Source organism: Aphelocoma coerulescens, chromosome 29 (assembly GCF_041296385.1).
Source record: "Aphelocoma coerulescens isolate FSJ_1873_10779 chromosome 29, UR_Acoe_1.0, whole genome shotgun sequence".
NCBI lineage: Eukaryota > Metazoa > Chordata > Aves > Passeriformes > Corvidae > Aphelocoma > Aphelocoma coerulescens.
In genome coordinates this window covers 1,845,152-1,865,801 of record NC_091042.1, presented here as the reverse complement: position 1 = coordinate 1,865,801, position 20,650 = coordinate 1,845,152, and the positions used below count along the sequence as shown (strand labels likewise).

Below are 20,650 nucleotides of genomic sequence, written 5' to 3'. Positions count from 1 at the left end.
GCAGTGCCGGGCAGCCAGCCCAGCTGAGGGCCCCCCCTCCCCGGGACGTCCCCCCAGGTCACCACAAGGCAGATTGTCCCAGCACAATGAACGAGGCAGCAGTGGAAAGAGCCATTTTAATGAACAGCACCACAGTGTAACACAAGAGACAAGGCACTAGTATTCCTCCCCCTCCTCATCGCCCTCCATGCTGTCGGCCCCCACCTCCTCATAATCCTTCTCCAGGGCAGCCATATCCTCACGGGCCTCCGAGAACTCCCCCTCCTCCATGCCCTCCCCCACGTACCAGTGCACGAACGCCCGCTTCGCGTACATCAGGTCAAACTTGTGGTCCAGGCGGGCCCAGGCCTCGGCGATGGCCGTGGTGTTGCTCAGCATGCACACGGCGCGCTGCACCTTGGCCAGGTCTCCCCCGGGCACCACCGTGGGCGGCTGGTAGTTGATGCCCACCTTGAAACCAGTGGGGCACCAGTCCACAAACTGGATGGTGCGCTTGGTCTTGATGGTGGCGATGGCGGCGTTGACATCCTTGGGCACCACGTCCCCGCGGTACAGCAGGCAGCACGCCATGTATTTGCCGTGCCGCGGGTCACACTTGACCATCTGGTTGGCCGGCTCGAAGCAGGCATTGGTGATCTCGGCCACCGTCAGCTGCTCGTGGTAGGCCTTCTCAGCAGAGATGACGGGGGCGTAGGTGGCCAGCGGGAAGTGGATGCGGGGGTACGGCACCAGGTTGGTCTGGAATTCTGTCAAGTCGACGTTCAGGGCTCCGTCAAAGCGCAGAGAGGCCGTGATGGAGGACACGATCTGGCTGATGAGGCGGTTGAGGTTGGTGTAGGTGGGACGCTCGATGTCCAGGTTGCGGCGGCAGATGTCATAGATGGCCTCGTTGTCCACCATGAAGGCACAGTCGGAGTGCTCCAGGGTGGTGTGGGTGGTGAGGATGGAGTTGTAGGGCTCCACCACGGCCGTGGAGACCTGTGGGGCCGGGTAGATGGAGAACTCCAGCTTGGACTTCTTGCCGTAGTCCACAGAGAGCCGCTCCATCAGCAGGGAGGTGAAGCCAGAGCCGGTGCCACCGCCAAAGCTGTGGAACACCAGGAAGCCCTGCAGCCCTGTGCACTGGTCAGCCTGCAAGGTGGGAAGAGGAAAACAAGACCAAACTGTCAGAAATGCTGAACTTCAGCTGCTACTGACTTGCTCAGGAAGGCACAAATTCCTCACAGGACAGCAAATATTTGTCCCAGGATCTCAGGCCCCAGGATTGAGTATGACCAGGTCCAGGGAAAGGGACCCCTTCCTGCAGGGATTTGGGGACATTCAGTAGAGACAAGGAGGGCCATGTTTATTCCAGGTAGCAGAAGTTGCTCCTCTGTGTGCCCACATGAGGACATTATCAGGGTGTTCCAGCAGCAGAGCAGAAACCCCCAGGGTGGGAGAAAAAGCGACCCTGACCTTGCACGTTGGACACTGACTCATGGTGGATCCCCCAGCTCCTGGGAGACACCCCAGCAGGCTCTTGGTCAACCCAGAGTCAACCATGGCTTCACCCCCTCTTTTTCCAAGAGGGTGCAGCAGGAGCTCATCCCACAGGAGCCCACGGGCAGCCAGCTCAGCCTTTGATGTGCCAGGAGCTCCCCGAGCAGAGCCGACGGCACAGCAGGTCCGGCCACCCCGGCACCAGCCCCAGCGTGGGAACAAGAGGTTCAAAGAGCTTGGGCAGCCGCACCAGTCAAACCAGTGCTGCACCAGCACACAAACCATCTGTCCTCTCCCCCCCTGCCCTGGCCATGGGGCTTCCCACCCTCCTCTCCTTGGCAAGGCTCAGCACTGGGCTGGGATAGGGGCAGCAGGTCCCTCCTGGGACAGCCCCACCCTCTGCCCCAAAGTGCTGATGGGCTGAGAAGGACCTGCCCAGGGACACCTGGAGCTTCCCTTTGTCCCCACATCCCCCGCGGGGATGGACCCACCCCACAAGACCCCACAGGACACTCACCAGCTTGCGGATGCGGTCCAGGACCAGGTCGATGATCTCCTTGCCGATGGTGTAGTGCCCGCGGGCGTAGTTGTTGGCCGCATCCTCCTTGCCCGTGATCAGCTGCTCGGGGTGGAAGAGCTGCCGGTACGTCCCCGTGCGCACCTCGTCTGCGGGGAGAGCCCCGGGCCCCGTTAGCACCCAGCGCCCGCTCCCCGCGCCCGCCCCGCCGGCCGCCCCCCGCGCGCTCACCGATCACCGTGGGCTCCAGGTCCACGAAGACGGCCCGGGGCACGTGCTTGCCGGCGCCCGTCTCGCTGAAGAAGGTGTTGAAGGAGTCGTCCCCCCCGCCGATGGTCTTGTCGCTGGGCATCTGCCCGTCGGGCTGGATGCCGTGCTCCAGGCAGTACAGCTCCCAGCAGGCATTGCCGATCTGCACGCCCGCTTGGCCCACGTGGATGGAGATGCACTCGCGCTGCGGGGGCACACGGCACCGGTTCACCTCTTTTGTCCCAGCCCAGCCCCCACCGGGCTGGCACCGAGCTGGGAAGGGTCCCTCCCCAAGGCTGGATGGGGCCAGATCCTGCCCAGACCCATTGCAGGGAGTGCTCAGTTCTGGGGGTCACATCCTGTCCCTCCCCACCGGGACGTGAGACCCTCCCCATAGAGGGGCGGAGCGGGAACGCGGTGGGGGGACAAGCTCATCCCCCCCCAAACCCCGGTTGTGCCCTGGCTCGCGCAGGGCTGACCCAGCATCATCCCAAACTCCTACTGGAGACACCCAGGAGCTGAGGAAGGAAGTGTGGAGGGATCCCTGTGTTTGGGGACAGACTGGAGCTACCAATGTGCACAGCTCTAGGGGTACCAGGGACACAGGGGGTGCTCAGCTCTGGGGGTCCCATCCTGGCCCCCCAGGGAGGTGGGACCCTGCACCGGTTGGCGCCATTCATGCCACCACCCCTCTGCCAGCCGGGAATTGGGATTCCCCAGGGTTATTCCCGGTCCCCTCCATTCCCAGTCCTCTCTACCCACGGATCACACAGGGACACTCCCGCCCTCTCCCCAGGGTGCTGCCCATCACTTCCCGGTTCGGGGGCAGCCCTAGACCTCACGGAATGTGGAGCCACTCTCTTCTCCACCAGCCCCTTGCACAACCCCAGACTGTCCCGGTGCCGTCGCAGCCCTGAACCGCGGCTCTGGGCGCCCGGCAGGCAGCCAGCTCCACCCGGGACAAAAGCAAACTCCGGTCACCGCGAGGACTTTCCCCGTGGCAGCCGCTCCTGGTTGTGCCCGGGCCATGCTGAGAGCGTGGGATCTGCCCCTCCGCCATCGCCCCACGCCGCCATGACTCACTCCCACGCGTGTCCCGGCGAGCAGAGCCGGGAGAGGGTGGCACGGGGGGTCCCCTCGGGGCTCCCACAGCCCCTCGCGGGATGTTCCTCTCTCGAGGGGGGCTGTGGGGGAGTGTTCAGGACCCGCGTGGGATCCCAGGACACGCAGTGCCAGTTGGCGTGTCCCCACGCATCTGGCAGGGAGCCCAGGGGGGATCGGCACAGCCCGAGGGTGGAAGCACCTCGGGCAGCGACCCCCGGCTGGGGGAACTCCACGGCTGCGGAGGACACACGCACCCCCACCTCAGGTCCTGCCCGGGACGAGCAAGAACTCGGCAACCCCACGGGGCGTCCTGAACACGCGAGGAGCTCCCAGCCCCTCCAGACCACAGCCCCACGTGCTGCTGGGGACATGGGGGAGACCCGGCACGCCCCCGCCTCTCAGCCCCCCCGCGCTGCTCTGGGGGTCCCGCACTCCCAGGGGGTCCCAGCCCACGCGGTGCCCCCTCACGACCCCACCACGCCCCCACCCCTCACCATGGCCGCTCGCTGCCCGAACCGTTACGAAGCCGTCGAGGAGGGAGGCGGGGGTCGCCCCGTAGGGCCCCCGAGTTATACCCCAGGGGGCGGGGCTTGCTGGGGGCGGGGAAAGGGGGAGGAGCCAGCGGGGCTTTGTCCCGCCCCCTCGGGGCCACGCGGCGCTCTGGACACGCCCTCCCCGCCCCGCCTCGACTCTGATTGGCCGGTTCGAAAGCCGGCGGGGGTGGGTGGGCGGTGACGTCAGCGGAGCGGAATGTGGTGGGCGGGAGGCGGGGTGGGGGCGGGGAATGGGGCGTGGTCGGTGCGGGATGGGCGTGGTTAAGGGTGGGGAAAGAGGCGGGGACAGAGGGACGGAGGGTTGGGGGTCCCGAGGGTTGGGGGGGCTCTGGACGGGCAGACAGAGGGCGATTGTGGGGCTCAGAAGGGTCGGAGGGCATTAGCGGCAGCGGGCTCGGGGGAATATTGGGGTGAGGGGGTTTCTGGGGAGCTTTCCGAGGGGCTTTAGAGGCGGGGGGCTTTGCGGTATTGTGGCGGGGGGCTCAGTCGGCGGCAGGAGGGGTCTTTGAATCCCCCGGCCGCAGCCTCAGGTGCCGCATCTGCCCAGGGAGCGCCCCGGCCCCGCCTGGGCTGGAGGCCTCAGGGGTCCGGTAATCCCTCTCCGCACCCCCGTCCCCATCCCGGTCCCGTTCCCGTGGGAAGCCCCGCGGGCTCCCGTCGCGCCGGCTCCTGTGCCCGCCGCCGCCCTGTTCCCTGCCAGCCCCGGGGCTGCTCCCCGGGGGAACCCACGTGGGGCAGTTCCTGTGGGGCAGGACGGACGGGGCCGGGAGAGCATCCCACGCCCACCCCCGGGGGTGCAGTGCCCTGTCCCACCCTGCCTCCCCCACTCTGGGTTGGTTTGAAGAGAGTGGGAGTCGCGCTCCAAAGGCCAGAGGGGGGGTTGGGACAGCATGGGGACGTGGGGTCGGCCCCCGAGACAGTCCACGGGCACCGTGATGTCCCGCCAATCCCTGGGCACCCCCATATCCCCTCACACCCTGGGCACCTCAGTGTCCCCCCCGCCCCTGAGCACCCTCAGTGTCCCTCTCACACCCTGGGCACCTCAGTGTCCCCCCCGCCCCTGAGCACCCTCAGTGTCTCCCCCATTCACTGAGCACCCCCAGGGTCCCCTCACACCCTGGGTACCTCAGCGTGTGCCCCCCTTCCCTGGGTACCTCGATGTCCCCCTCACTTCCTGGGCACTCTACGTCCCCTCACACCCTGGGCACCTCAGTGTCCTTCCCCTCCCTGAGCACCCCGGTGTCTCCCTGGGCACATCCTCGGTGCTGGCACACGCCCAGGGCCGGGGTGGCCGCCGTCCCAGCAACGCCCACTCTTGACCCCCCGATGCCACCGGAGCCCTCCGAGACCCCACCACGCCCGGTTCCGGGGCCCTGCTGGGGGTCAGGGGATGCTTTAGGGGGGCCGGGCCGAGCGCGCACCCCCCCGACAGCAGGGTCTCTCCCACCTCACCCCCACCCCTCCGCCGCCCCGCTCCTTTATTCCCGGCTTTGCCGCATTGCGGAACCGCCCCGCACGCAGGCGGTGCCGCAGCCCCCTCCCCACGGGCAGCGCGCCCGCAGCCCCCCGCACCCCACGGCTGCCCCCCTGCGCCTTCCCCTGCCCCCCGCAGTGCCTCCCCTCCCGGGGCTGAGTCTCCCTTTTGTTGTGGCTCCCGCAGAGCCGGGAGGGAGCGAGAGGGGTTGCGGAGGGGGGCGGGAGGGGGCATCCGGACACCCAGGCTGCGGGAACACCGGTGACACCGCCCTGCTTCCTGCCACAGGGAATGCGGTCACCCGCTGCCCCCAGCGCTGGGGTTGGAGGGTCTTTCCCTCTGCCCTCCGAGTGGGGCGGGGGCGCGGGCAGGGATGGGTGCCACCCCTCCGCGGGTCCAGCCCCCCGTGCCACCCTGGGTCGGCAGAGGGGTGGCGAAGCCCCTCCACCACACCACGGCCTCATCCGGCACCCCGGAGAGGAGCGCCCCACCCTCCCCCGCCCCCCAAGCTGCCCTGTCTCTCCATCTGAATGAACCTGTCACATCGATGGTGGCAGCAGACGGACAGACAGACAGACAGAGCTGGGTTCTGCGGGAAAACAGGCTAAAAATAGCAGCAGCCTCTGTCTGGGATGTCAGCCCTGAGCCATGGCAGTCCCTGATGGGGCTGAGACCCCTCAATCCCTTGGGATGGTGTGTCCCGGTCATGGGGTTCGAGGTCACCAATTTGGGATGCCCAGGAAGGGCCCAGACTGGGGGAGGCTGGGAATCTCGGCTGTGCCACGGGCAGGAGTCCAGCAGCCAGGAAATCAGCCCACGCAGGATGAGACGCCAGCTCTGGGAACCCCCGAGTTGCCCAGCCTGGGTGGGGGCAGCCATGGGGACTCTGTGCAGACAGGGGGGACCCCGGGGGGGTCCAGGGTCTGTCCCACCCAGTGGCACCAGAGCAGTGGACATGGCAGGGGGGGACAGCAACCGTCACCAGGAGCCACCGCGTTGCTACCAACAATCAACAGAGCACAGACGAATGGGAAGGACGGGGTGGGGGGGGCTGGGAGCTGCGCCAGACCCCCCCACACCGGCACACATTAGGGCTGGATATTGGGGGGGCCCAGGGCTGGTGACCTCCATGGCAGGGTGGGCACTGGGGAACCCCAGGGCCTGTGTACCCCCCCTTGGCACAGCACAGGGATCAGGCACTGGGGGTCCCGGGGATGGTGCCCCACCCCCAGCACAGCAGGGTCAGGCACTGGGGGTCCCAAGGATGGTGCCTCACCCACAGCAGAGCAGGGTGAGGCAGTGGGGGTCCCAGGGATGGTGTCCCCACCGTGACAATAAGGCCAGGCAGTGGTGGGAACCCAGCCTTCTCTGCCCGCAACCCCCCGCCCACCAGGCCCCGGGATGGATGTTGGGGAAGGGGGATGTGAGGGGGGTCCCAGCCCATTTCCTAGCAACCGGTCTCCTAGCAACCCCACCAGTTGCCTGGCAGCAGTCGGTGCAGGACGTGTGGTCGCCCATATCTGAGGAGATGGGAGGGGGCTGGGGGGCACCAGTGGGACTGCAGCACCCAGTGCCCCTCACCCTACACCCCACATCACCCACTGGGGCTGAGTCACGCCCTGCCCTGTGAGGCACCCCCTGCCCACAGCTCAGGGTAATAGGATGGGTGGGGACCCTCCTTAGCTTGGAGAGTGGTCCCCGAGTTAGGGGGCTACTGTGAGCTCCCAAAAGCCCTACCTTGGGGACACAATGGGGACACCCTGACAGGCCCCACACTGGTGTTGAGCACTTGGGATTGTAGGGAGACAAAGGAAGGAGGCATTTCCTATGCATGGATGGACCTACAGTGGGGTCAGGGCTGGGGGCTGAACTGCCTTGGGGCGAGGGTGCCCCAAAACACCCATTTGCCATGGGGACCAGCCTGGTGGGAGCCAAATCTCCTGTTTTTTCTCCACTCAGCAAAGCCGGGGCCACCTGGTCCTTTGTTCTGGTGGGCGATGCCCAAATCCCATCCCCTCTTTGTCTGCAGCCCTGCACCTCCAGCAGCACCCCAAAAACAGGGCGCCAGCAGCGGCATGGGGCTGGCAGTGGGGACATGGGGATGGTGGTGGGGACATGGGGTTGGCAGCAGGGACATGGGAACCTTGGATCTGCCCAGAAATCTGCATAATGTGGGAAACTCCAGAAGAAAAAAGTGATTTCTCAGCAGAGCAGGGGGAATGTCCTGGCAGCTCCACCTGCAGCAGCTGGGGCCGTGCATGTGGTGTGGGGTCACTCCTCCGAAGGGACTGAGCCCCCCAGCCCTCCTGCCTCGGGGAGACAGCCCCCAGCCTCTGTGGGCTTTGCAGGAACAAACACGAGAGGGAACCCCCCCAGGAGAGAGATACCCCAGGGCTGTGGGGCTGGTGGCTCGGGGCGGCTGTGCAGGGGCTGCAGCAGATGGAGGGGTGGCCAGGGGATGCGTGTCCCAGTGTCCCAGCTGCGTCCCAACCACCAGCTGCCGCACAGCAGCTGCCGCTTGGTCCGAGCCCCCAGCCCAAAACTGCCCTGGGGGCTTTTGTCCCCTGTGTCCTCCCGCTGCCCCTCACCCCCCGGCCCTGCTCGTCCCCAGCTGCCCGGGGGGATGACTCTTTGTCCCCCCGGCTGGGCCCCGCAGCGCTGGTTCCCACTGCCCGAGCAGACAAAGAGGCGCTGGAAGGGCTGGGCACGGCAGGGAAAGGGCCGGGATAGGCACAGGGCCATGGCAGGGACGTGGCTGACAACCAGGGCACTGTGGCGCGGCCAGGGATGGGGACAGCGTCCCTGGGCATGGGGACAGGGGTTTGGCCAGGGATGAGAGCAGTATCCCTGAGGATGGGGACCAGGGCGTGGCTCACTGGGAATGGGGACCAGAGTGTGACAAGGGATGGGAACACCAGGATGGCTGCGGACAGGGACCAGGGTGTGGCCGAGGATAACTGGGAGCTGGGGCAGTGACCAGACAAGGGGAGGGCTGCACCACCGGGGATGGGGACCAGGGCGTGGTCCTACCCAGTGTAACGGGAGCCCCGGGACCAAGAGACCCTTTCAGGGCAGTGGGGGAACGGGATCGGGAAGAGCGGCGGGATTTGAGGGATAGAGGCCGTGGGGGGATGGGAACCGTGGGATGGGGACCCGAGCGTGACCGCTGGCTCAGCCAAGACCGGGGACTGGGGCGTGGCAGGGACGGTGCCAAGGACACAGCCGGGGCCCCTCCGGCGGCGGGGCCGGGCCGTGGCCGCCGCAGCCCCCGGGCCCCCCTCCCGCACCGCCCGGCCTTTGTCTGCGGCTGCGGGGGGGCATTACCTCATTCCGGGCGACCAATGGCCTCCGCCGCCGCCGGCCCCGCCGCCCCCCCCGGCCCCGCCGCCCGCCCCGCCCCGCCGCCGCTATAAAGGCCCGCACCGAACCCCGCGCTCCGCCGCGCCTCTTACATCGACCGCCTCAGCGTCGGGCTGTGAGACCGCCCCGGACCGACCGCCGCCATGGTGAGGGGGCGCGGGGGGGTCGGGATCTCTCTTCTCCCTATTCCCACAGTCCCTGGTCCCGAGGTCCCCCGTTCCCATTCCCGCCGGTCCCATCCCTCCCACCCCCCGGACCCGCGGTTTTCCCCGATCCCAATCCCCACCCTCCCGTCATAGTCTCCGGTTTTCATCCCTCCCCCCGGCCCCCGTCTCGCCGTTGTCCCTGGTCCTCAACCCCCCTGATTTCCATTCCCGGGGCTCCTTGTCCCCCTCCCCCGCCCATCGGTGCCGGGACTCATCCCGCACCGGGCGTGGCTCCCGTTACACCGAGTAAAATGCGTCGCCCGGGACCCAGCCCCGAGTGTACCTCCCGTTAAATGGGCCTGGAAGGGTCTTTCTGCCTCCCCGGGACCGACCTCCGAGCCCGTAGCGGGCGTGGCTCCCGTTAAACCGGGCAGGATGGGACCCCCAGGACTTAGCACTAAGCTTCCACAGGGCGTGGCTCCCGTTAAACCAAGCAGGATGAGACCCCCGGGACCCGCACTGAGCTTCCATAGGGCGTGGCTCCCGTTAAACCGGGCAGGATGGATCCCTGGCGCTGATCCACGGTACCGCACCGGGCGTGGCTCCCATTAAACCGGGCAAGATGGGACCCCGGGGCAGTGCACCGGGCGTGGCTCCCGTTAAACAGGGCAGGATGGGACCCCGGGACGCAGTACTGAGCGCCTGTCGGGTGTGGCTATGGTTAAACCCGACAGGATGGTTCCCCGGGACCGAACCCCGAGCCTGAACCAGACGTGGTTCCCATTAAACCGGGCAGGATATGTCCCCGGGGCTAAGCCCTTACTGGGCGTGGCACCGGTTGAAAGGGTCAGGATCGGGCCCCCCATCTTTCGGTACCGAGCCCCGGTCTATCACTGGGCGTGGCTCGCGTTAAACCGAGCAGGACAGACTCCCTTTCCCCCCCTTCGCCCCGGTGCTTTGCGCTCAGCCCGCGCTGGGCGTGGCCCCGGTTTAACGGGGCAGAGAGGGTCTCCGGTGCCGGGTGAGCAGGGCGGAATGGGTCCCCCCGGTCCTGAGCACCCCATCCCGCACCAGAGGTTGAAGCACGGCAGGATGGGACCCCCCCCGCCCAGTCCCGCACTGGGTGTGGCCTTGCTTCAACTGGGTGGGCAGGAGGAGTCCCTGGTGCTGAGCCATTCTGGGGCTTTGCTGGGTCTCACCAGGGCAGGTTGGGACCCCGGGGGGCTCCCTGTCTCACCATGGGCCAGTCCCAGTCCCTCAGGGAAGGATGAGCCACAAGTGCTGAGCTGCCCATCCCCCAACAGGCAGGGTGCCAGGGGTGAAGGAGACATGACAGGATGGGACCCTCTGCGCTGGGTGCACCTCCAGACCCTGAACAATGGGTGTGTCTGGGCAGGATCCAGCCTTGGGGAGGGGCCCTTCCCAGCTCGGTGACAGCCGAGACAGTGTTGGGCTGCTGCCACAGCTGGGGAGGGGGACAAAAGGGGTGAGCCAGTGCCGTGCGCCGGCAGGATGTGACCCCCAGAACTGAGCACTCCCTGCAATGGGTCTGGGCAGGATCTGGCCCCATCCAGCCTTGGGGAGGGACCCTTCCCAGCTCGGTGCCAGCCCGGTGGGGGCTGGGCTGGGACAAAGAGGGGACAAAAGGGGTGAGCCGGTGCCGTGTGCCCCCGCAGCGTGAGTGCATCTCCATCCACGTGGGCCAAGCGGGCGTGCAGATCGGCAATGCCTGCTGGGAGCTGTACTGCCTGGAGCACGGCATCCAGCCCGACGGGCAGATGCCCAGCGACAAGACCATCGGCGGGGGGGACGACTCCTTCAACACCTTCTTCAGCGAGACGGGCGCCGGCAAGCACGTGCCCCGGGCCGTCTTCGTGGACCTGGAGCCCACGGTGATCGGTGAGCGCGCGGGGGGCGGCCGGCGGGGCGGGCACGGGGAGCGGGCGCTGGGTGCTAACGGGGCCCGGGGCTCTCCCCGCAGACGAGGTGCGCACGGGGACGTACCGGCAGCTCTTCCACCCCGAGCAGCTGATCACGGGCAAGGAGGATGCGGCCAACAACTACGCCCGCGGGCACTACACCATCGGCAAGGAGATCATCGACCTGGTCCTGGACCGCATCCGCAAGCTGGTAGGGGCATGGGGGGTGCAGATGGCGAGCGAGGACAAAGCCTCCATTCTGTCTCGCTCTCCCCTCCAGACTCGCTGGGTTGGGTTTAGTTTTAATTTATTAATTAATGGTAATCCTGTTGTGCAGTGGCTGCCATTGGCCGGCAGTGGGACGCGGCGCAGCTGGAGCTGGAGCCGCTCCACAGCGCCGCAGCCCCCGGGCGCCGCCGGTGCTGAGCTCGGCAATTCCCTCTTTGTTTCCACTTGGCTCCTGACGTGGCCGAGTCCAGCTGCGTGCACTGGGGATGGGCAGCCCCAAGCCAGTCCCTCCCAGAGCCATGTGGCCGTGACAGTCCCCGGTGGTCAAACTTGTTCCCATTTTGCCGCTGAGCCGGTGGCGGTTCTGCATTTCGAGGTGCCCCTGACCACTGTCCCACCCCAGAGGCCAGGTGGCTTCCCTGGGTGATTCACCATGAGTCAGTGGGTAACAGAAGGACTCAGTGTCACCCTGTCATCCCCCCCTTCCCTTGCTGACTCTGACTCTGGCTCTGCTGCTGGAAAGCCCCCAAATGTCCTTGCGAGGCCACGGAGAGGAAGGAGTAACTTCTGCTGCTTGGAGTAAACATGCCTCCCCCCCTCCACCTTGTCTCTCCTTGCAGGCTGACCAGTGCACAGGGCTGCAGGGCTTCCTGGTGTTCCACAGCTTTGGCGGTGGCACCGGCTCTGGCTTCACCTCCCTGCTGATGGAGCGGCTCTCTGTGGACTACGGCAAGAAGTCCAAGCTGGAGTTCTCCATCTACCCGGCCCCACAGGTCTCCACGGCCGTGGTGGAGCCCTACAACTCCATCCTCACCACCCACACCACCCTGGAGCACTCCGACTGTGCCTTCATGGTGGACAACGAGGCCATCTACGACATCTGCCGCCGCAACCTGGACATCGAGCGTCCCACCTACACCAACCTCAACAGGTTGATAGGCCAGATCGTGTCCTCCATCACGGCCTCCCTGCGCTTTGACGGAGCCCTGAACGTCGACCTGACAGAATTCCAGACCAACCTGGTGCCGTACCCCCGCATCCACTTCCCGCTGGCCACCTACGCCCCCGTCATCTCTGCTGAGAAGGCCTACCACGAGCAGCTCTCAGTGGCCGAGATCACCAACGCCTGCTTCGAGCCGGCCAACCAGATGGTCAAGTGTGACCCGCGGCACGGCAAGTACATGGCGTGCTGCCTGCTGTACCGCGGGGACGTGGTGCCCAAGGATGTCAACGCCGCCATCGCCACCATCAAGACCAAGCGCACCATCCAGTTTGTGGACTGGTGCCCCACTGGTTTCAAGGTGGGCATCAACTACCAGCCGCCCACGGTGGTGCCCGGGGGAGACCTGGCCAAGGTGCAGCGCGCCGTGTGCATGCTGAGCAACACCACGGCCATCGCCGAGGCCTGGGCCCGCCTGGACCACAAGTTTGACCTGATGTACGCGAAGCGGGCGTTCGTGCACTGGTACGTGGGGGAGGGCATGGAGGAGGGGGAGTTCTCGGAGGCCCGTGAGGATATGGCTGCCCTGGAGAAGGATTATGAGGAGGTGGGGGTGGATTCAGTGGAAGGGGAGGGAGAGGAGGAAGGGGAGGAATACTAAACTCTCACAAGGGTGCTGCTCGAACAGGGAACATAAACTAGTTGAAGACCCCGCGGGGTCTGTAGCAGTGTGTGCGCCGCGGTCTGTCCTGTCAATGGTCTGTGCTTCAATGGAAAAGTCTGTGACGGACCCACCCGTCCTCTCCTGTGGGTCTGAATAAAAAGCATTCCCTGTCTTACCCTGGCTCTGGTGTCTTCACTCCCTGTGGTGATGTCCCTCCCTGGCTTTGATGTTTTCCTCACCGGCACATGACACAGCCCTGCAGTCTCTGCTTGTACCCAGGGTCTCCACCCTCTCCCTGAGCGTGTGCTGGGGGTTGTGGTGAGCTCAGCACCCTGCAGACCCTCCCAAACCCATGCTCCCTCGTCATCCTGCTGGGCTTGGTGTTGTGCCCCCACCCCAAGGGTTGGGGAAATGGAGAGGGTTGAGTTTTCTTAAGACCAGGAGCCAAGTGAGCACATTGGCAGCCTTAACTCCTCTGGGTGGGCTGGAGATCCCTGAAGCCCCCCAGTCTGGCAGAAGTCTTTAGTATCTCTGCTACCTCCTGTTCCTGGGCAGGGGAGGGGCTGCATTACCCTGGGGGTGGGGAGGGGATGTTCTGCCCACCACAGGTGGGAGTGCTGGGGCTGAGAGGGCTCCCTTCATCCAGCTGCGCGTCTGGGGGATACACAAGGCTCCCCCAACACCAACTGCAGCGTGTCCTTAAGTCCCTCTGGCTCTTCTTGCAGGGATGAGGAGTTGGCCCTGTTGGTCCCAGTCACTGGTGGGAGGGAGGAGGAAATGTGGTAGTGACCCCCCTGAATGAGGGAAGCCTTTATCCTCCCTTTTCTCTCCTTTTACCTTATCCCTCACGGCTCCACGCAGGGATAAATAATGAAGAGGAAGTTGAACGTGGAGTGAAACTCGAGCTGCTGCTGCAGTTGGGGGGGGGGCCCTGGGACCCTCATTTGTGTGGTGCCCCCCCTCCCTCTTTGGGCTGCACTGTGAGCTCAGGCCAGGCCTTGATGAGCAGCACCTGGGCCAAGCTCCTCTTGAGTCCATCAGCAACGCTGTCGGCTACCACGAACTTGTGCTGTCAAACCAACTCCTCGATTTTAAGGAATGGCCTTGGGAACTAATTTTTTTTGCCTGAGAACAACCCAAGTGCGACAACAGGTTTGTTACCAAACTTTCAAAGGCAGTTCCTGATCTACATTTTAGCCAGGAGAGGAAATTAGGATGTCTCAAGCCAACGCTTGCAATGTTACAACCAGCAGGTCCTGAGTGAGACCCCCCTGAGTTCACCCGGCCCACAGCAGGCAGGACAACTCTCAGGGACAGCGAACTCACGAGCTTGGGATTCTCGGAGGATGAACAGAGCTTGGGCTGATCCCCCAGAACTCGGGGCTCAACCCGTGGCCTGTTGAGAAGACACAAAGGCACTGATGTCAATACTGAATTCAAGGTGGATTTTTCACAGGTGTTTATATCTGTATGTGCTCTACAGGTATGTGTGCGTGCAAGGGTGAATATTCTATAGCAAATGTGCCAGGAATGTTGCTCTCAGATTCTTAAGCACTTTAGATTCATAAATAAAATAGGCCTGTGACTTACTATTGTGCCTAGAGTAAATTCTATATGAATCTGTTGTTAAATTATTTAAATTAAGCTCTGGATTAAGTTTAACTGCTGTTAAACCTTTAGGCTTAGCCCTGGACTTGGCCAACAGTTTCAGTTTGACAATGGGGCGGGGGGTCCACTCTGCCCCTTCTGACTCAGAGGGAGGATCTCCATTATTCCATTTTATCTTTCTCATTCTTTTCCCACCGCCAGCCTTCCCTTAGGTCATTTTTGGCCAACTTTAGTTTTTACATATTGATCGATTTTAAATTTTTAGCCCAATTTTCCTCTGTTGGCTTTCACTATCAAGTGAGTCATAGAGGGAAGTTGCCAGTGAATTGTCGCACTTTCACTTTAACGTTAAACCTGCTTTTGCCGGGGATTCTTTGAGCGACCCAAAACACGACCGTAACACCATTCCAGAGGTGATGTGATGTGCAGGGAATCTGGAAGGGGGGAGGGAGAGGGGGGTAACGACCCCCCCCCCCCCCCCCCGGAACACCCATTCCATAAACACCAGCGAACAGAACCGGCAGCGGCTCTTCTGGCGTCGCTCAGAACCGAGCTGACCCCCAAGTGCCATCCGCGACCCCCACACTGAGAGCGGGGTGGGAGCCTGGAGCGGGCAGGCTGAGGAGGGGGGGGGAGCAGCCCCTTCCTTCCCGGTGGGACCGGCGGGGCCGCAGCGGCCATGTGGCCACGCGGCTAGCGAGGCAAATGGCGGGGAGCCACGTCACCGCTGCAGTGCAGCTGCGGAGGATGCTGCCGCGCCAGCCCCGCCAGCCCGGGGTGGTCTCGGCTGGACGGTGACCCCGGCGTGGGGTGGCTCCGGTGGGGCGGGAGGGGATGCGGGGGGGCCTCTGGCAGCGTGTGCTGCCGAAGGGGCCGCTGGGTTTTCCGCAAAGCTCTTGGCAAAACAGGAAGGCGGATTACTGGGTGCAAATAGCTGCGGGGATTAGATGGGGGCTGGTGATGGCCCCCCCTTGGCTCCCCGCGGTGCTCTCCGTGGCCTCACAGCCGGGCAGGGAGCTGCTCCAGGTTCGGGGGGTACAGTGGGACCCCAGCAGCTCCCCTGTTTTATGGCCGTCACGGTGGTCCCCATAGAAGGCGGAGAGGGTGTGGGGGGTCCCCCCCCCATGCTGCGGACATGGCTGAGACAAACCCCACCCCGAAAAGCGGGGTCCACCCCACCAGTGTGCAGACCCCGCAGGAGAGCCCGGACCCCCCCATCGCAGTGGGATCCAGGGGTGCAGATGGGCAGGGAGGGGCCGGGGGGTGCAGATGGAATTGGGGGGTGCTGAGGGGTGCAGATGGGCCGGGGAGTGCTGGGGGGAGGGGGTTGCGCAGGCTGCAGATGGTCTGGGAGGGACCCCCGGGGTGCAAATGAGCCGGGGCGGGGGAGCCGGGCGGTGCAGATGGGGCGTGGGGGTCCGTCCGGAGAAGCCGATTAACAACCTGGGGACGGGGGACGGGGGGGGGGGACGACGATACCGGGCGCGGCAGCACGTGTCGCCCCCCCCATGTCGCAGTTTTCTTCCGCAGCGGAGCCGCACCGGGCGGGAGGGGCGGCGCTGGGGGGGGGGGGGGCGGGCGGGAGCGGCTGTGCCCCCCCAATCCTACACGGCAAATGCAGCACCGGGGGGGGGGGGCTGAGCACCGCAGGAGGGTCAGACCCCCGTACCCCGCACTCCCCGCACGGGGGGCCCTTCGCAAACCGGGGGGGGAGGCGGAGGGGGGGCTGCACCCCGCGGCGGGAGAGCTCCCCCCGCCCTTCAGCCCCGCAGCACGGAGGGCGGAGGAGGCGGAGCGCGCCATGCGCCACAGCCAATCAGCGGTGCGAACGCACGGATGGACGGGCGCAGCGACCAATAGGAGTGCGGGGCGGGGGCGCTTGGCCCGCCCCCCGGCCGGTATATAGGGGGGCGCCCGGGGGCGGCGGTAGCTGGTACTTGCGTCGATTCCTTGCTTGTCGGGACGAGTAACCAAGCCGCAGCCATGGTGAGGGGACGGGGTGGGAGAAATGGGGAGGGGGGAACGGGCCCGGGGCATGGCAGGGTAGAGGGGGAGAAGGGCTGGATCTAGGGGGATTAGGGGAGAATGAGTGCGTACGAGAGGAGGGGGATGGAGTGGCGAGGAGAGAGACTCCGGGGACGGGAAATAGGGCTGGGGGTTATAAGGGTGGGGGGGACCGACACGGAAAGTTAGGAGGGGATGGGGGCTACAGTAGAAGCGGTGGGTGAGTAGAGCAGGGGCTGCGGGTGTTAAATAGGGACAGAGGCTGAGGTCCTTGATGCACTGAGGAGGGGGAGGTCACAGCACTCCTGGGGTGGCCGCACGTGGTCTCCGGTAGCCCACCGGTGGGGGCGGGATCAGCCCGACCGTTACCGTTCCCGCGCGCGGGAAGGCGCGCGGCGGGGGCACAGCCCCGCCCCTCGCCAGGGGCACAGCCCCGCCCCTCCCGCATACTCACCCTTCCCCCCTAAATCCAGCCCTGGATCCCCCCAACCTCACCCCTCCCTGGAGCGCCAGGTTCGCTGTTCTCTGCCTCCCCCCCCCCCCCGGTACCCACTAGAGCCAGTGAGGCTGATCCCGCTCTGTGGTTCCTGGGGGGACTCACGCGGGCCGCCCTCGGCTCCTGATCTCCCGCAAAGCCGGGACTCCCCCCGCCCGGGCGAGAGGAACGCGCGGGAGCAGGTGGCGCGGGGCGGGGAGCGCCCGGGAATGTGCGCGACCCCCCGGGGGTGACGCCATCGGCCCATCCCCGCGGTTTCGGGTCAGCTGGTGCAGACTCGGCCCCGCTGCTGCGCCGAGCTTCCTCTTCCTCCTCCTCCTCCCGACCTCGCCCTGCCCAGGCTGCCGGGCTGGAAAATGTCCTCCCTGGGCGCCATTTGGGAGCAGATGGTGGCGGCTGCCGGGTGGTGGGACCCCCAGGGCTCTGCCCACAGGTGGCTCCAAGTCTGTCCTCAAACACGGGTGTCATCCTACAGCTCCCATGTCGGATCCTGGGTGGCAGTAGGGCACAACTGGGGTTTGGGGGTGCTGAGCTTGAGCCCCTGGGAGATCTCTTCATCCCCCAGCAGGCACGATCCCAGCTCCTGGGAGGGAAAGGATGGGACCCTCGGAGCTGAGCACACCCTGCCCTGGAGAAAAGAGGGGTTCCCTGGGCCGTAGGGGTGTCCCTGAACCGGGAAAGGAGGGTAATAATAGGCAGCCACGCGGGGAGGAAGGTGAAGTGTCCCTGTCCACATATGAGCTAGGGATGGGGGGGACTGGGAATAGGGGGGCACCAGCAATAACCCTGGGGAACCTGAATTCCTGGATCTGTGGGGTGTGTAGGGTGAAGGGCACCAACTGGTGCAGAGTCTCAGCTCCTGGGGGTGGAGCAAAATGGAACCACCAGAGCTGAGCACAGTAGGTGCATCTGGGCAGGATCTGGCCCCATCCAGCCTTGGGGAGGGACCCTTCCCAGCTCGGTGCCAGCCCGGTGGGGGCTGAGGTGGGACAAAAGAGGTGAACCAGTGCCGTGTGCCCCCACAGCGCGAGTGCATCTCCATCCACGTGGGCCAAGCGGGCGTGCAGATCGGCAATGCCTGCTGGGAGCTGTACTGCCTGGAGCACGGCATCCAGCCCGACGGGCAGATGCCCAGCGACAAGACCATCGGCGGGGGGGACGACTCCTTCAACACCTTCTTCAGCGAGACGGGCGCCGGCAAGCACGTGCCCCGGGCCGTCTTCGTGGACCTGGAGCCCACGGTGATCGGTGAGCGCGCGGGGGGCGGCCGGCGGGGCGGGCGCGGGGAGCGGGCGCTGGGTGCTAACGGGGCCCGGGGCTCTCCCCGCAGACGAGGTGCGCACGGGGACGTACCGGCAGCTCTTCCACCCCGAGCAGCTGATCACGGGCAAGGAGGATGCGGCCAACAACTACGCCCGCGGGCACTACACCATCGGCAAGGAGATCATCGACCTGGTCCTGGACCGCATCCGCAAGCTGGTGAGTGTCCTGTGGGGTCTTGTGGGGTGGGTCCATCCCCGCGGGGATGTGGGGACAAAGGGAAGCTCCAGGTGTCCCTGGGCAGGTCCTTCTCAGCCCATCAGCACTTTGGGGCAGAGGATGGGGCTGTCCCAGGAGGAACCTGCTGCCTTCCTGGTGGGACCTGGATGGCTCAGGTTGTGCCTCTAGGGTCTGGATGATTTGTTGTGAGACGTGTTAGTCTGCAGCACATCCTGGCTTCCTATGGGGTCTGGATCCTCTATGTGGCAATCAGGATCAGCCCCTTCCTTTCCTCTTGGGCTGAATCCCTTTTCTCAGGGCCCTGCACCCTGAGCATGGCAGGTGCATGGTGCAAAGGGATTCTGGGTCATTTCTGTCCCAGGGAAAACCTTACTTCATCCCTTTTTTAAGGTCATGTGAGGTTTCTCCTTGATCTGGACTCTGATCCTGCTTGACCAACTGCTTATGAGCAGCTGTGCCGAGTGTTTAACTCTTGCTAGGCCAGCTCTAGTGGATTCCCCCTTCCCTCAATCAGATTGCCAGGGTTGTAGGAGGAAGCAGCTGAGTGTCCTCAAATCTCTGCAGGAAGGGGTCCTTTTCCCTGAGGACAGGTCATGCTGAGTCACAGAGTGCTGTGGCTGGAAGCAGAGCTGGCAGAGGTGCCCCAAAAGCCTGAGATCCTTGGGAAATATTTGTACCTTCCTCAGTAAGTCAGTAGCAGCTGAAGTTCAGCATTTCTGACAGTTTGGTCTTGTTTTCCTCTTCCCACCTTGCAGGCTGACCAGTGCACAGGGCTGCAGGGCTTCCTGGTGTTCCACAGCTTTGGCGGTGGCACCGGCTCTGGCTTCACCTCCCTGCTGATGGAGCGGCTCTCTGTGGACTACGGCAAGAAGTCCAAGCTGGAGTTCTCCATCTACCCGGCCCCACAGGTCTCCACGGCCGTGGTGGAGCCCTACAACTCCATCCTCACCACCCACACCACCCTGGAGCACTCCGACTGTGCCTTCATGGTGGACAACGAGGCCATCTACGACATCTGCCGCCGCAACCTGGACATCGAGCGTCCCACCTACACCAACCTCAACCGCCTCATCAGCCAGATCGTGTCCTCCATCACGGCCTCTCTGCGCTTTGACGGAGCCCTGAACGTCGACCTGACAGAATTCCAGACCAACCTGGTGCCGTACCCCCGCATCCACTTCCCGCTGGCCACCTATGCCCCCGTCATCTCTGCTGAGAAGGCCTACCATGAGCAGCTCTCAGTGGCCGAGATCACCAACGCCTGCTTCGAGCCGGCCAACCAGATGGTCAAGTGTGACCCGCGGCACGGCAAGTACATGGCGTGCTGCCTGCTGTACCGCGGGGACGTGGTGCCCAAGGATGTCAACGCCGCCATCGCCACCATCAAGACCAAGCGTAGCATCCAGTTTGTGGACTGGTGCCCCACTGGTTTCAAGGTGGGCATCAACTACCAGCCGCCCACGGTGGTGCCCGGGGGAGACCTGGCCAAGGTGCAGCGCGCCGTGTGCATGCTGAGCAACACCACGGCCATCGCCGAGGCCTGGGCCCGCCTGGACCACAAGTTTGACCTGATGTACGCGAAGCGGGCGTTCGTGCACTGGTACGTGGGGGAGGGCATGGAGGAGGGGGAGTTCTCGGAGGCCCGTGAGGATATGGCTGCCCTGGAGAAGGATTATGAGGAGGTGGGGGTGGATTCAGTGGAAGGGGAGGGAGAGGAGGAAGGGGAGGAATACTAAACGCTGAGTTCCTTCTGTCGCTGTCGCATGTCCACGAAATGTCTGCTTCAAACACTTGAGCTTCCTTGTGCACTGGGTGGGGTTTGGCCCCGTGGGCTCGGCCAGGGGGTACGCTGCCCTCTCGGATGTGATCATGCAGATTTTCCATGTGTCTGTACCGTGTCTGTGAATAAAAGGCTTTAAGAGAAGCTACACTGTGTCGGATACAAACCCTCTGTGTCAGCGCCGGCTCTCGCCGGGGCTGGCTGGCCCCATCCCATGGGAACAGACTGTCCCTATTGTCTGTGCCCAGTGAGGCAGCTGGCATGGTACTGCTGCTACCCGAGCTGGCCAGCCCTTCCCTGCTCTGCTAGCTGGGGGCGGGTAAAGACCCCACATCCCTGGGTGCCACAGGGTGGGGCCTCACCCCGAGTCCTGCTGGGCTCCATCATGAGCTGTTTTTGATCCCCCTCATGGCCAGGGGGGGCCATGCCCTTCCCCGTGCCCTCAGCTCTCGGTAGCCCAGCCCTGCCCCCCCATCCCCGCGGCTCTCCGGGATTAACGCGCCCGGGATTAGCGGTGTCCCAGGATTAGCTCCATCCCTGCCCCTAAATCCGGGGGCTGCGCAGGGGCCGCTGGCCCGTGGGAGCGGCGGGCGGGCTCAGCCTATCAGCGCGCGCCGCGCCGCGCTCC

The 20,650-nt window shown here is 65.0% G+C and overlaps 3 protein-coding genes across 3 annotated transcripts; 2 read left to right on the top strand and 1 right to left on the bottom strand.

The window, feature by feature from the left end:
* Window positions 1-102: 102 nt before the first annotated feature.
* On the bottom strand, window positions 103-3,934 carry LOC138100107 (tubulin alpha-1C chain). The gene is made up of 4 exons (XM_068997821.1): window positions 3,844-3,934; window positions 2,228-2,450; window positions 1,997-2,145; window positions 103-1,131 (listed from the first exon to the last, which is right to left on the bottom strand). Exons 1-4 carry the CDS (start codon window positions 3,844-3,846, stop codon window positions 157-159), a joined length of 1,350 nt encoding a protein of 449 aa, XP_068853922.1. The 5' UTR covers window positions 3,847-3,934; the 3' UTR covers window positions 103-156.
* Window positions 3,935-8,785: 4,851 nt separating this feature from the next.
* On the top strand, window positions 8,786-12,809 carry LOC138100106 (tubulin alpha-1A chain). The gene is made up of 4 exons (XM_068997820.1): window positions 8,786-8,883; window positions 10,560-10,782; window positions 10,865-11,013; window positions 11,651-12,809. The coding sequence occupies exons 1-4, from the start codon at window positions 8,881-8,883 to the stop codon at window positions 12,629-12,631; spliced, it is 1,356 nt and encodes a 451-aa protein (XP_068853921.1). The 5' UTR covers window positions 8,786-8,880; the 3' UTR covers window positions 12,632-12,809.
* A 3,322-nt stretch (window positions 12,810-16,131) lies between these two features.
* Window positions 16,132-20,166, top strand: TUBA1B (tubulin alpha 1b). Its single transcript, XM_068997665.1, has 4 exons — window positions 16,132-16,228; window positions 17,768-17,990; window positions 18,073-18,221; window positions 18,998-20,166. Exons 1-4 carry the CDS (start codon window positions 16,226-16,228, stop codon window positions 19,976-19,978), a joined length of 1,356 nt encoding a protein of 451 aa, XP_068853766.1. The 5' UTR covers window positions 16,132-16,225; the 3' UTR covers window positions 19,979-20,166.
* The last annotated feature ends 484 nt before the right edge of the window (window positions 20,167-20,650 follow it).